Genomic DNA, 14,870 nt, shown 5'->3' on the forward strand with positions numbered 1-14,870 from the left:
AAAATAAACTAAAAACTATAAAAGGCTCTTGGAAAGGTGTGAGAACTAGAAGTTCTATCCTAGTTATCCTTCTCAATTGTGATGAGAATTGTTCATTGCTACCACTTAGTTAACCCTTACTAATTAAAGGAAAGTCAAGTGGATGAATTGACTTGAGCCACAAGTCCTAGCCAACTCCCAAGGAAAGACTAGCTTTAGTGCACTCCAAACCAATTAGCAATCTCTCCAATTATCAATCAACAAAGGAATTAGATAACTCAAGTATCACTAATTACTCTACCTAGGCCAAGAGGAACAAAATCTACACTAAAACTAAAAGAGACATTTCAACAAACACATAAAGTGCAATAGAAGTAAACATTATTAATTGCAAGAATTAAAGGAATCTACAACTACAAAGGTAAGAGATCAACAATAGAAAAGCAAAGAAGACACATTTATTATGAATTACCTCTTATTGAATTGAAAGAAAATGGGATGAACAATACTAGATCTACAACAAAGTATAAGAACAACATGAAGGAAATTGCAATAAAAGAATGGAAGAAGAATCAATGTCATTACAAGGAATTGAGATGTAGAAGTAGAAGAACATGAATCTAAATCTAGACCTAAGAACTAAACCTAATCCTAATCCTAATTCTAGAGAGAAGTGAGAGCTTCTCTCTCTAAAACCCTCAACTAAAGTAATTAGTTAGTTGGAAGTGATGTTATAGTAATGATTCATGTCTTCCCCTTAATCCTTCATCCTTTTATCCCTTTCCCTTAGCAATTTGGCGCCAAAAATGGGTTCAGAAACCCTCTCAAATCGCCAGGCACGTGCTGCATTAATGAGGTCATGTGCCATCATCGGCGCGTGCGCGCATGGTACGCGTGCGCGTCCCTGGTCGATTCTGCAATGTTCGCGCGAGCGCCTTGTGCGCGTGCGCGTGCATGGCTGACTTTGTTTCTTTGACTTTTTATGCTTCTCTCCACTTGTATGCTTCCTTCCTTGCTTCCTTTGATCCATGCTTAGCCTATTTCAACCTGAGGTTACTAGCAAACACATCAAGGCATCTTATGGAATCAAACAGAAACTAGAATTCATCAAAATAAGGTTTAAAAAGCATGTTTTTACACTTAAGCACAATTATGGAAGAGATAACAAAACCATGCTAATTCTTAGGCTAAATGTGACAAAAGGTTATCAAAATACTCTAAATTCAATGCAAAACAAACCGTCAAATTGGGGTTTGTCAGGGCGGGAGTAATTTTAAGCGGTGTAGCTGAGTGTGGTAAGGTTGGAGATCTCCACCTCTGGGTGTTGGGAACAAACTTCTCATCAAAAAGCTTGGCTAGAGCTACTACCTGCATTAAGGAAGCCGGGTAGGCGAATTCACCTCATGCTGCAACTCAGGCAATAATCCCCAATAAAACAATCCATCGGCAAAGTATCATCCATTCCAAATACCCTAGCAGCTAAATCGTTAAAGGCCTCAAAATAAACTTTCACAGAAGCAGATTGTTTCAATTTCAAGAGTTCTTCCCTAGGATTTTCACATTAAGATGTGCCAAAATGGATCTGAAGTGTCGGTGACAAAGAAATCCAATCATGTACCTGATCTAACTTTTTCCATATTTGAAACCATGCCAGGGCTCTGCCCTCGAGGCTAACAACAACCAAATTGAGCCTCTGATTCTCAAGAATATCATAGATCCTGAAAAATATCTCATTGTAAATACATATTTTAAAAAAGAGAGGTGAACATCTTATAATTTATAGGAGTGGCATGACAAGCTCTCAAATCGACTTCTTCTTGTTGAGGAGAGTCGACCAGAAATTTTACATTAATTGTAAAATTATTTCGAGAGAGAGTTTAGCAATACAATATAGGATGCTTGTCATAGATTTTCGCGTGGAACAAAAGTTGAGAAAAAGATATCATACAAAGAACCCAAGGATGAGGTAGTGGCGGATGAAATGTAAGGAACAAAGTAGCTTTCTAAGAAGGATAGGAGAAGAGGCAAAGTGAGAAGGGGATGGAAGCGCATATGAGATGTGGAGAGAGATGACAAAAGTTATTAGAAGAACAGCAAAAGAAAGTTTTAGTGAATGAAGAGGGATTGGACCAAGAGACAAGGAGTCATGGTGGTGGAATGCGAGTGTACAAGAAAAGATAAAGACAAAAAGAGAGTTCTTTTAAAGAGTGATCTTTGTTCCGCAATGCAGATAATTAGAAAAAATATAAGGTAGCTAAGAAAGAGACAAAAGTGGCTATAAGTGAAGCAAGAACAAGAGCATATGAGAGTTTCTACCTGTCTTTAGGCACGAAGGAAGGAGAAAAAGGTATATATAGAATTGCAAAGAGCCGTGAAAGAAGAATGAGAGACTTGGATCAGGTTAAGTGCATAAAGGATAAATTTAAATATAAATTCTATCTCACTACTATCAGACCGGCTATACTTTATGATACAGAGTATTGGGCGGCCAAAGGGGAGCACGAACATAAGTTAAGTGTGACAGAGATGAAGATATTGAGATGGATGAGTGGTCATATGCGATTGGATAGAATAAGAAATGAAAATATAAGAGAGAGTGAGAGAGAGAGAGTTAGAGTAGCAAATATTGTGGAAAAAATGGTAGAATCGCGTCACAGGTGGTTTGAACATGTGAGAAGAAGACCGACAAAACACTCAGTTAGGAGGATGGATGAGATGAAAGATGGACAAGGAGTGAAAGGCAGAAGAAGACTTAGGAAGACCATCCATGAAGTGGTCAAATAAGATCTACATGTAAACCCGTCTCTCTGTAAACATGATACACGATAGAGATCAATGACATCGTTTGATCCATATAATCCACCCTACCTAGTGGGACAAGGCTTTGTTATTGTTGGTGTTATTGTTGATGTCTTTTATTTTTTGGTGACTTTTTTTATTTTTTTTTTGGTGACTTGTTGATGTCTTTTATGAAAATACAGAAAATAATCGTAACACACTTAAAATAATATTGTCATTCAAGAGTCAAAGAAATATGGTATGGATAGTTTTAAATTAAGGAGAATTCTATAGTGGAGATGTGAAAAAATGTCTATACCTACTTATGATTTTGATGTGGCTTATTTTAGTAGATAATATTTAATATTAAAATCTTCTATCTTTTTTCAGACGGTATGAAAATGATAATGACAATACTAAAAGTATTAAAAAATTTAAATTTTGTTCTCTCCTCCTTAAATAATATTAACACTAAATTTAAATAATAGCATGATTTTTTTTCATTTGCATTGGACCTATATTTTATTTGTTTTTCATTTCAGAGGATCGATTGTATTTGTGACTGAAACAGATAAATTATTATTCCCATTCATTATTTATTTTTTTAGTTCATTTTATTCATCGTTCCTTCAAATTTAAAATTTTTTCTACACAGTTCACTAATATCATCTACTCATTTATATTTTTTCTTTACATAAACTTATATTTAATTGAACTAACATAAAAAAAAAACTAATTAAATTTATATAATAATATATATATTACATTCTTTACTTTTGTAAATACACAACACAATACCGACTAAAAAAATTATTCTAGATGTTTAAATGATTAATGCATCACATAATTTATTTTTATGACTTGATACAAATTAATAAACCTTGTTAATTGAAACTAATACTTGAAATAATTTGAAAAGAGAGTGTATAATTAAAATTTAAAAGAAGACTAAAATAATTTTTTAAAATAAAATTTGTTTAATTATGTTAAAAATTGTGAAATTTAAATTTATATCTTAAAAATACCTCTAACAAGGAACGCTCTTAAATTTTTACTTATGACTTACCATAAAAATTAAATTCATATAAGTTTTTGTATATAGAAACTAAGATTATTTTTTTTCTTTTCTAATACGAAGGACAAACTTTAATCTCTATTTTAGTATTATCTATTTAATAATTAAAATAAAAATAAATTTATATAGGTATTAAACAAAATTTATTTTTCACAATAATATTATTAAAAGTTACAAATTAAAAAAATAATTCACACTTAATAACAATAAATATTAGTAGATAATTCAAGTTTTAACTAAAAGATTAGAAGAATTTGTGAAAATTAAAGTGAATGTACTTAGTATTTGTAAACAATAAAAAATAAATAAATTACTATTCGTATCCACGAAATTTTAAACGATCACAAATGTACCTACAAAATAATGAAATTGAAATTGTACCTATGAAATTAACTCTGTACGATAAAACTATTCAAACTCTAAAAAACTATCCCAAAACATCAAATTCTCTCTCTCTCTCTCCCAAAAATTGTTCCGGTTTTGATTATTATGGGAGAGCAACTAGTCTTCATGTGGCCGCAAAGAAACCTTCCGGTGGAAGCAAGATTGTGAAGGCAATGCCAAAGGTGGAGCTCCGAGAAGATCCCAGAAGCGGGGTGCATAAGTTCCGTGTGAAGCTCTTGGCGGAGAGTGTGGTGTCCAGAGCACCACGGATGTTTTGTGTTAGAGAAAAAAAAAAAGAAAAAGCTTCACCAATAATCATACTGTCCAGGTAAATTTCTTTTTTTTGCTAGGCCGCTAAAATTAGGAAAGTAAATTGGAGAGAGAGAGAGAGAGAGAGAGAGAGAGAGAGAGAGAGAGAGAGAGAGAGAGAGAGAGAGAGAGAGAGAGGTGGCGGCAGTGGTGGATAGGAGGGTAATTTTGGGTGTTGAGTAGTTTTTTTAGGGTTGAATAGTTTTGTCGTTGGAATCGATCTTTCATAGCTACAACTTTAATTTCGTTGTTTATTTTGAGGGTACATTTGTCAGCGTTTAGAACTTTCGTGAGTACAAATGGTAGTTTATTCTAAATAAAAATTATTGCGTAAAAAAATATCTGAAATAAAGGTAAAGAATGTAATAAATTTGTAAAAAAAAAAAAACTTAAGTTTGTGTAAAAAGGATATAGTAAAAGCATAGATGATAATAGTGTAGAAATAGCTTTAAATTTGAATGCACAGTAAATAAAATAAAATTAAAAAAAGTAAAAAGAGTGGAAAGAGTAACCGACTCATTTTCAGCCACAATTCGTCCTCTCAAATGAAAAACAAATAAAACATAGGTCCAAGACAAATAAGAAAACAATTCTGCTAGGTAGATAACAGGGGAGCGAACAACATAAACAACGAGTTGCACTCGAGGCTCACTAAAACAAAAAGCATCCCACCCTATTTATCCACTACAACCCTTGTCTCTCAACTTCCATTTCCCCTACTTTTACCACAGCCGCTTCACTCCCCCTTCCCTGTTGCACTGTCACCTACGTACCTCACTAACGTCGCTGCCGTATGAAGAAGCAATGCGTTGCACCGCCGCTGAACCTTTTTTTCTCCTGCGTCGCGCCGCCCCCGTACTCCCTGCTCTCAACGTCACCATTCACCTTTTTCTCCTAGACGTCGCGCCGCCCCTATGCTCCCTGCAACCGACGCTGCTGTTCCACCTTTAAAAAGAAACATCCACCAAAAGAAAAAGTAACATCAGAAAAAGTGAAACTTATTCAGAGAGAAACATCCAATTAATAAAAAAAAGAAGCATCTAATTAACCCAAAAAGAAACATCCAAACCCAAACCACCATATAAAAGTTTAATTCTCAAACCAAGGATGGTAAAAAAACATACAATTAATACGAAAAGATACATCTAATTAACTTAAAAAGAAACATCCAACCCTATAAGAATTTAATTCTCAGGCCAATAACGATTAAAAACATCCAATTAACTCAAAAAAAATCCATCATAAAAAAAACACAAATTAAACTAAACCTCTAGGATGGGAAGAAAAAAAAATAGGTCACTGAGGGAAGGAGATGTGGTTGACCGGTCGGGGTACACGTCTAGGCGGATCTTGCTGTGACAGGAGAGGAAGTCGTGATGGCAGTGGCTGCAACGTGAGAAGACGATGCCGTGCTGTTGGACGGTGGTCGGCGGTACCGTTGCTTCTAGGGGGGCACAGACATGGCCAAACGCATGGGAGAAGAGGACCAACATTTTCGTCCGGAACGCATGGCGCGGCGCAAGGGAGAAAAGGACAAACGATAGCTTCGCTTGCATGGTCGGTGGTTGCTGTGATGCGCAAGGGATGAAGCTGTGATGGCGCGTAATTGGGGGAGGCGCGAGGAGGAATCTGTGCAACGTGACGGAGGACGCTGGGCATAACGGTGACCGGCAACACGGAGCAGCGGTGCGGCTAGTGAGAGATGAGAAAGAAAAGGGTGTGACTAGTAGGGAGAGAAAGCAGTTTTTTGAAGTGAAATTAGGGTTAGTTGGGGTAGTGTTTGTTTTAATGAATTTTTTAACTTGTTTATGTTGTTTAGAATCTTTCTTAAATTAAACTAAACTATGAGTTGTTCTTAATTTGACAATGATCTCAATGTGAGAAGAGCAAGTCCATACATGGTTTTACACCCAAACTCCAAAACTTAACCTAAAGATAGCAATTGGTCCAAGTACACTCTTTTTAAGAGTTCACTGGTCCTGCAAGAATTGAGTTAGAATTCTTTTTTTTTTTTTTTTTAATTTTTCTGATTTACTATAAATATATAAATAAAGGGTACGGATTTTTTGAGATATTAATCTTAATATAATCTTTGTTTTTCAAACCTCTAAGTGCCCAAGAAAAATTGGTATCCAAATTCGGTATAAGATATATCGGGAATTCTATAATAGATATAGTGATTATGAAAGTTTGACAATATTTTAAAAATATACTTAAAATTAGTAGCACACTTTTTTACTAATTAATTTTATCACACTTTTAATTTCATTTTTTATTTTTAAATTAAAATGTGTTACTAAATAATAGAAAAATATTATCTTAATTTTAATTATGCTTTTTAAATATTAGTAAAATTTTATAGACACCGTATTCACCCTAATAATAGTCATCTTATCTTACCATTCAGAAATATATATGTACCACACTCATTGGGGAGTATCATGCTTTAGAGCCAGGAACAGAAGGAGTATATTGAACCTTATTATTATTATTGCATTAGCATAACATTCCAAAAAAGCAAGAGAAGGTCATGTCATCTTTCTTTTCTTTTTTTCTCTTTGGTTTATCTATATACATACATACACATGAGCTTATTTTAGCATTACAGTAATAATAATAACCTAATTCTCCCTAATCTTTAGTATTATGTGAAGCTATCTCAACATCTTGATCTTTCTCTTGAAGATCAACACTCCCCTTGTAACGATATCTTTGAGCAACAAACACAAAATAAACCAAGTTCAATCCTCCAATCACAGCAATAAGATAGTAAAAATAATCCAACCTCCCAGCATTTAAGTCATTAGTTAACCAATCTGGGTGGTTATGTGTTCTAGTAACACTATGAACCGTGGTTACTAATATGCTACTAACATAGCTAGCCGCCGCAAAAGAGCACGAAAACAATGCATTAGCAACGCTTCTCATATGATCGGGGAACTGTCTATTGAAAAATTCAATTTGTCCAATTATGTTGAACGCCTCACACAAACCCATTAGAATCAATTGTGGGGCAAGCCACAACACTGACATGGGTGCAATTCCCAACGGATTCGGGTTCGAATTTGCGGCGTTTCTTCTAACCCTCTCAACCAAACCAGCTACAACCATGGACAAGACTGAGAAAACCATTCCAATTCCAATTCTTTGGAGCAACGTGATGCCACCTTCATGCTTTGTGACTTTCCTTAGTGATGGAACCATGACTCGGTCATAGAATGGGACCCAGAAGCCTATGGTGAGGAGTGAAATGACGCTTAAGGACCCTGCTGGGATTTGGAATTTCGGGCCCAAGTGACGGTCCATTTTCAAAGCTTGTGAGATTGTGAATGTTCCTTGTTGGGCCATGGAAACTAGACTTAGAATACCTGCGGCCCAAATTGGGAATATTCTTGCTAAGCATTTGACTTCTTCCACTTGTTGAATGCTCGCTAGTCTCCAATGGTTTACTCTGCTCCCATCTTCCTTTACTTCACCCTCCATTATTATGGCTGCTTTGTTCAAACCTCTGACATAAGATAAGTCACTGAACACAGTTAGAATATTAAAATGAGTTGCCGAGTCGGTACCTATTTTCTATTCTTCGGTGGAAAGCGAATTTATCTCTTATATTTAATGTGGACGGTTAGGTACACAAAATAAAAATGAATGTAAGTTCATAAAAATGAGTTAGACCTTCTTTTTTTTTATAGATTTATAAAAGAAGAAGATCAGAAAAATGGGAAAGAAATGAAAACTAAAAAGGATAGAGCAAGAAAGAATACCAATTTAATTATATAATAAAAAAATTGTTATAAGAGAAAATTATAACCTTGTAGAATCCTTTTTTTTTTTTTTAATTTTAGTAGTCTGTTATAATTTAGAAAGAATGAGATATATGTTAGTAATTTCTTTACCAATTTGTTTTAATAAAAAGCAAATTTCTTAACGTTTATAAATTTTTATCAATCAAAATCTTTTAAAATTAAGAAGTTAATAAAGTAACAAAGTAAGAAATTAATCACTATTAAATTAAAATAGTAGAATACATATTTTATAAAATTTATAAAATTCAATTTTTGCATATATAAATTAAAATAAAAGGATTATTGTGTCCCTCACAGTCGTTATGGGCATATATAAGAAAAATAAACGCAGCTTCTAGAAGCAATCTTTATGTAGATTTCTCTCAGATATTAATATTATTGACCGCCACACCATAATTAGTGCTGAATGACGATCAATAAAGCATTGGCAAAAGTTACCCAAGTAACAACAAAAACTTTCCAACCAAAAACTTTTAATAAAACGCCTTTTTTTGATAATAATAATAATAATAATAATAATAGTTAGTTAGTAGCTAGGGAGACGTTACCTGAATTGATTGGTGAGAGGAAGCTTAGACAAAACATAATTTGCTGTCCCATCCAAGGGTGGATCATAGTAAATTCCAAGACCCTGCTTCTCACTTGGGAGCTCAATTTTCCTCTTTTTATAGGCAGCGACTAGAACTTGTGCAATTCCAGAAAAGACACTCCCTCCTGGCTTCACATGAACATAAATCCTTGTTCCCACAAAGAACAAGATTATTGAACACAACATGCAAATTGTTGGAATAGCAAAACCAATCTTCCAGCTAACTTCATCTTGTATGTAGACAACAACTGTTTGGGTGATCACCAACACAATTGTGAATGTTGTGTAGTACCAATTAAAGAAGCTATTGATTCCTTTTCGCCCCTCGTCCGTCGAGGGGTCGAACTGGTCGACCCCAAAGGGTATGCTACACGGCCTTATGCCGGCCGAGCCTAAGCTCATGACGGTGAGACCCAAGATAAGAACACCAATGTTTGATGGGCTTGCCCTAACACATTGGTTTAAGGCTAGTTGCTCTTGAGTGCATGCTGGAGGGTGCAATTTTGGTAACCAAGCTGTTAAAGTCACCACCATCATACCCTATTCAACAATTAATAAAAATAAATAATGTTAGTTGAATAATAATAAAATGCTAAGTGCAACGTAACTAAAGATACAGTAATATGTCATTATTGCATCAATTAAGTGGTTAAAAACGTGTTTGTGTATATACTACTAAAAGAAGGAATAAACAAATTTGATGTTTGTATATATATATATTGTATAATTAATATTTTTATGGTATAAAGATAAATACTTTATTTTTTATTAATTATTTTTAATATCAAAATAAAAAATATACAAAAAAATGCAAGAAAATGGCACATATAACATTTTTATTGTGATATATGAATTTATTTAATATTAATATCTTTTAACAGTGAATTATTTTTAAATTTATAAATTTAAATTATATTATTAAAAAAATTAATTATATTAATTTTAAGTATTTTAATTAATTAATTAAGTGGGACCACAACATGAATTAAAGTTAGTTCCTCCTAATAGAAAAAAGAGAGATGTTTTGAGTTTTTATTTACTGTTTATGACGCAAAAATTGATGTGGAGTTATTTTTTATGACATGTGAACTATAAATAGAAACGATGATGAATTTTTTATTAGAAATGGTCTAAGGAACTAAAGGACAAAATAAAAAAATGACATGACAAAAAAAACTAAAAAAGCTAAGTTACGTACAAAGTCATTGATATGTGCATAAGGGACCAAGGAGCAAAAAACGGTTACTTTAACTGTTAAGTGTTAACAATATTGATGCAATCAATTTTCTTTTTCATTTTCGTTTTCTTTCCCTCTCTTCTCATTTTATTTAGAAGGTATTAGAAGGTATATTCAAGTTCAAGTGTCCAAATCAATATGAATATTTGCAAGTTGATTGCCTTCGTTCGTTCAACAATAACATCTATCATTGTATATTAAAAGCGTATTAGGTAATGAACATAAACTATAATATAAAAACAAATTAAACTCTTACTTTATCTATAGTATATTATCAGATGTCACTAAATATTTTGTGCTTCAATTTTTATTATATTAATCCACTATTTTATGTGTTAAATGTGTGTAAAAATAATAAATATAACATTAGTTAAGATGATAAGTATATTTTATATTTTAATTAAAAAATTTTGAGCTTGAGTCTTCGATTTTTTTTTTAAAAAAAAATATACCAAACTTCTCCGATCATTATATAATAGATATGGTAGATTATATACAGAGTAGAAAATACTTGATAACTTATTCTTATAGAGTGAGAGAGAGAGAAAATTCAAGATATTAACATACTATAAGACTTTGAGGGTATTCTTGTTATTAAACATTTAAACTGACTTAGCTTTGGCATAATGAAAAAGAATGGGATCCGAAGATATTCTTCTGGATTCACTTTGAGTTAGTAATTGACTCAGAAATGCAGTATCACGTGAACGCACACATACATTACTATATATATATAAGTCAAACGTTCTGTTGAATTACTATATATATATATATATATATTAAAGCGCGCCATTATATATATATGTATTAAATTAGAGAAAAAGCATAAAAAATTAATTTTTGAGTTAACTAATATTAACAAACTTTAGAATTCAAGTTTAATTTATAATTTAAAATTAAACATTTATGACTTATAATTTAAATTTAAAATAAATAAAACAATTTAAAAAAATTAAATACATAACATTACTTAAACTAATTGGGCAAATGCAACAAGATTACCAAAAAAAATGGAGGGATTAGGGAAAAAGTTGTCGGAAAGGTTGGTCTACGCGCCATTTATATGCACAAAATGACACTGTTTTGGTCATTATGAAAAAAAAAAAATCAATACCTTTATTATTTTTTTTTTTTTTTAAACGTCCTGATTAACAACGACTGATGACAAATAAAACAACTCATCAGAATCTTATTGGTTGCAAACTTGCAATAAAGTTATTAAGTGCTGATAATGACTAGGCATGTTCACAAGATTATATACGTAGATTGAATTATTATAAATTACTCTAGTAGTTCTTATATTTTTATTAAATTTATAATAAAATTTTTATAATTTTTTTAATTTGATTTCTAATCTAATTTAATTTTTATAATTAGGTCGTTATTGTTAATAATAGACGCTAAAAAATATTTATAATATGTGAATTTATTATTGTACCCATTTTTTTTAGTTTATATTAATATGGAGGGGTCGAATTTGAAATAATTTTTTTTATTCTATAAAAATAATTAACATATAGCTATTAGAGTTAGTTTTTTAAAAGATTTATCAATATATATATATAAAATATTATAATTTTTTTATAATTTTATTTTTAACATGATAATTACATAAAAGAAATATAACAATATCAATAGTGTATTATAAAATTATAAAATATCAATAATTTATAGCATATTTAGTTGAAAATTATCACATATCTTATTAACTAAAATTAATTCTTTCAAAAATTTTTAAAAATTTAAAAATAAATTATAAATTATTAATTATTTAAAAGACACGGTACCCTTATAGAATATAAAATATAAGATATTTTTATAAAATTTTTTCTTTTAATAACGTAAATTTAGAAGAAAAATGAGTATTTTTTACAAAAAAATAATATCTAAAGTATATAATGTGATTACCAAATTATAACTACGTAAGTCATTATCAATATAATAATATAAATATTAAATATATTAATATAAAAAAATAAATGATTTTTTAAAAAATAAATATAGAGATTATTATATAAAAACTAATTTAAAAGGTACAAAGACTTGAGGGTATCATATTAAATTAGTTAAGTAAAATATATTAGTAAATTAAACAATTAAGATATAAATTCATTGCATAGTAAAAAATAATACATATAAAACTATTAAATTACATAATATTTTTTTTATTTTTTAAACACATATCTGATGTATAAGTATAGCTTCTTAAAATTTTGGGGGTCGAAGCCACTACTCCCCCCTCTAAGTCCGTCCCTGTTATAGTATCTAAAATTTATTGTTTAATTACTAAAAAAGATGAAATAATTAATTTTTAAATTTAAAAGTATAAAAATAAAAAATTTTAAATATTTAAAAATTACTATAAAAAATAAATTAGACAAAAATTAGCCATGCACCAAATGAAAGACACCATAATATTGGCCTTAATCATCGTTCATACAAGAGCAAATAAACAGACCAAATTTCGTTCTGTAACTCATGCAATTTTTAAAAAAATAATAAACTATAAAAATAGAATAAAGGAGAAGAGGAATTGAGAGAGGGGGGAGGGGAGAGAATATATAGAGATAGGTAAAAAATGTTACCAGAAAAGAAGCAAATGAAGCATAAGCTATGGTCCGGAAGCGACCAACATAGGCATCAGAAATGAAGGCACCAATTAAAGGGAAGAAATTAGTGACACCACCCCATATATTTAGAATATTTGAAGCATATACTTGTTCCATATGAAATTCTCTTGTCAAATACACCATAAAGTTGGCAAATAAACCGAATGCTGCCAATCTCTCAAACGATTCATTCCCTGTATAATAACACAAAACACAAATAAATTCAATTATAATTTAATTAATCTTAATTAGAAGAAATAATAAATATATAAATAATGTTGAGACTATTAATAAGACCTAGGATAAAAGGCATGGCCTTCCATCCACCGGGCTTCTTTTTCTCATTGGCATGTGATAACTCTGAAGATTCGTTGCTCATCATATTGTTTTCATGGGTTGGTTCAATTTCTGACGAAGAAATGCTACTTTTGCAGCACAGAAAGGACCAATAAGGGAAGCTAGAAGAATATTTAGACCCCTTATTATCCTCTGATGAACGCATCTTCTAAATTCTTCTATGCCACACTATATAATATACACCTAATTAACTATAGAGATAGATATAAAGAATCAATAAGGCACTTAAGTTCTGTAGGTATAGTGTTGTGTGAGTTTGAGTTGATATAAGGACCCAACACACTGATTTATATAGACACATACATAATCATTGAATGGCTTGGGATTCATTATATTTTTCTTTATTTTATTTATTTTCGGGGTGAACCACCATATGGTAGTACAAGGGCATATTGAAAAATGAAAATAAATCCAAATAGATAGACATATACTCTGGAGTTTGGATGTGTTGTATGGTTTAGACTACTGACTCATACACGAGTGAACAAGTTGTGTTGTACAGTGGATTGCGTGTTCCATTTGCATTGCCATGGTTAGTGAGTGCGTGGGGACCACCATGCACATCCATATTCAATCTCATCCCTATAATCCATCTATCTATCTTACTAATAAATCTTGGTGCTCTTTTTAACAACCCTTGGATCTTCTCTACTTCCAATTTGCATTCCTTTTTTCCTTTGATTATTTCAGTATTTTTAAGAAAATATTTTTATACAAAGATAATATTATGAATTGTTAAATGATTTAATTTTTAATATGTGAAATTAACTATATTTGATTAAATTATCTAATAATTTATAATATTATTTTTATATAAAAATATATTCACAGAAATAGTCGAATTTTTTATATTATCTAAAATTTTATCATTACTAGTAATAACTATTTTTCAATAAAAATATTTAAAAAATAAAGTCATAAGAAAAGCTTTCTCTTCAATCATATCCAATATTTTCAAGACAAAAAAAATTGCATTATTATCAGAATTTTTTGGATTAGATATAGGGGTGAAAATGAGATAAATCAAGCTAAGTCAAATTTTAACTTAAACGAATTTGATTTATGTTGTAAATAGATGAAATTTTAGTTCTTATCATTTTTTTAAGGTTCGAGTCCAACTTGTTTAAAACTAAACTCATTAACCTATTTGATTGAAAAACGTGTTTTTTGAATTATAACTCAAACACTAAATTTAAAAATTTAAATTGACATTAAATATATTTTAAAATTTATTTATAATTCATAATTTATAAAACATAATTCATTTATATATGATCAATCGTTATTCATATATTATAACTATATCTACAATTCGCCAATGAGTAATAATTCAAATGGCATAGTCTTTCCATATTTAATTAAGAGGTTGCGGGTTTGAGTCTCATATTTTTAGTTAAAAAAAAAATTATATCTACAATTCATAATCATAAACAATTTAAAAAACCTACAACCTTGATTAATCTTAAAAATTTAAACTAAAAATAATTTATTTTTACAGAAATTTATATTTTAACGAGTTAGTTCAATACATTTTGTAATTTTTTTTTAAAAGTTTTTGTCTTAACTTTTTTAATTAATAAATTTTTTAAAAATTTAAATTTAACTTATTTAATAAAACAAATCGAGTAAAAAATATGAGTTGAGCCACGATCTCCGTTGGATAACCCGGCCCTTCCACGGTTCCTTCCACCCCTAATTAGGTAGTACAATTTAAAAGAGAATACGTCTCTTTTCAATCGTGAGTGGA

At 30.6% G+C, this 14,870-nt stretch overlaps 1 protein-coding gene across 1 annotated transcript; it reads right to left on the reverse strand.

Annotated features, from left to right (window-relative positions):
* Window positions 1-7,048: 7,048 nt before the first annotated feature.
* LOC107643420 (protein NRT1/ PTR FAMILY 2.13) lies at window positions 7,049-13,550 on the reverse strand. The gene is made up of 4 exons (XM_016347064.3): window positions 13,064-13,550; window positions 12,743-12,960; window positions 8,880-9,460; window positions 7,049-8,033 (listed from the first exon to the last, which is right to left on the reverse strand). The coding sequence occupies exons 1-4, from the start codon at window positions 13,266-13,268 to the stop codon at window positions 7,157-7,159; spliced, it is 1,881 nt and encodes a 626-aa protein (XP_016202550.1). The 5' UTR covers window positions 13,269-13,550; the 3' UTR covers window positions 7,049-7,156.
* Between the last annotated feature and the right edge of the window lie 1,320 nt (window positions 13,551-14,870).

Source organism: Arachis ipaensis, chromosome B5, assembly GCF_059453495.1.
Source record: "Arachis ipaensis isolate K30076 ecotype BB chromosome B5, ASM5945349v1, whole genome shotgun sequence".
Taxonomy (NCBI): domain Eukaryota; kingdom Viridiplantae; phylum Streptophyta; class Magnoliopsida; order Fabales; family Fabaceae; genus Arachis; species Arachis ipaensis.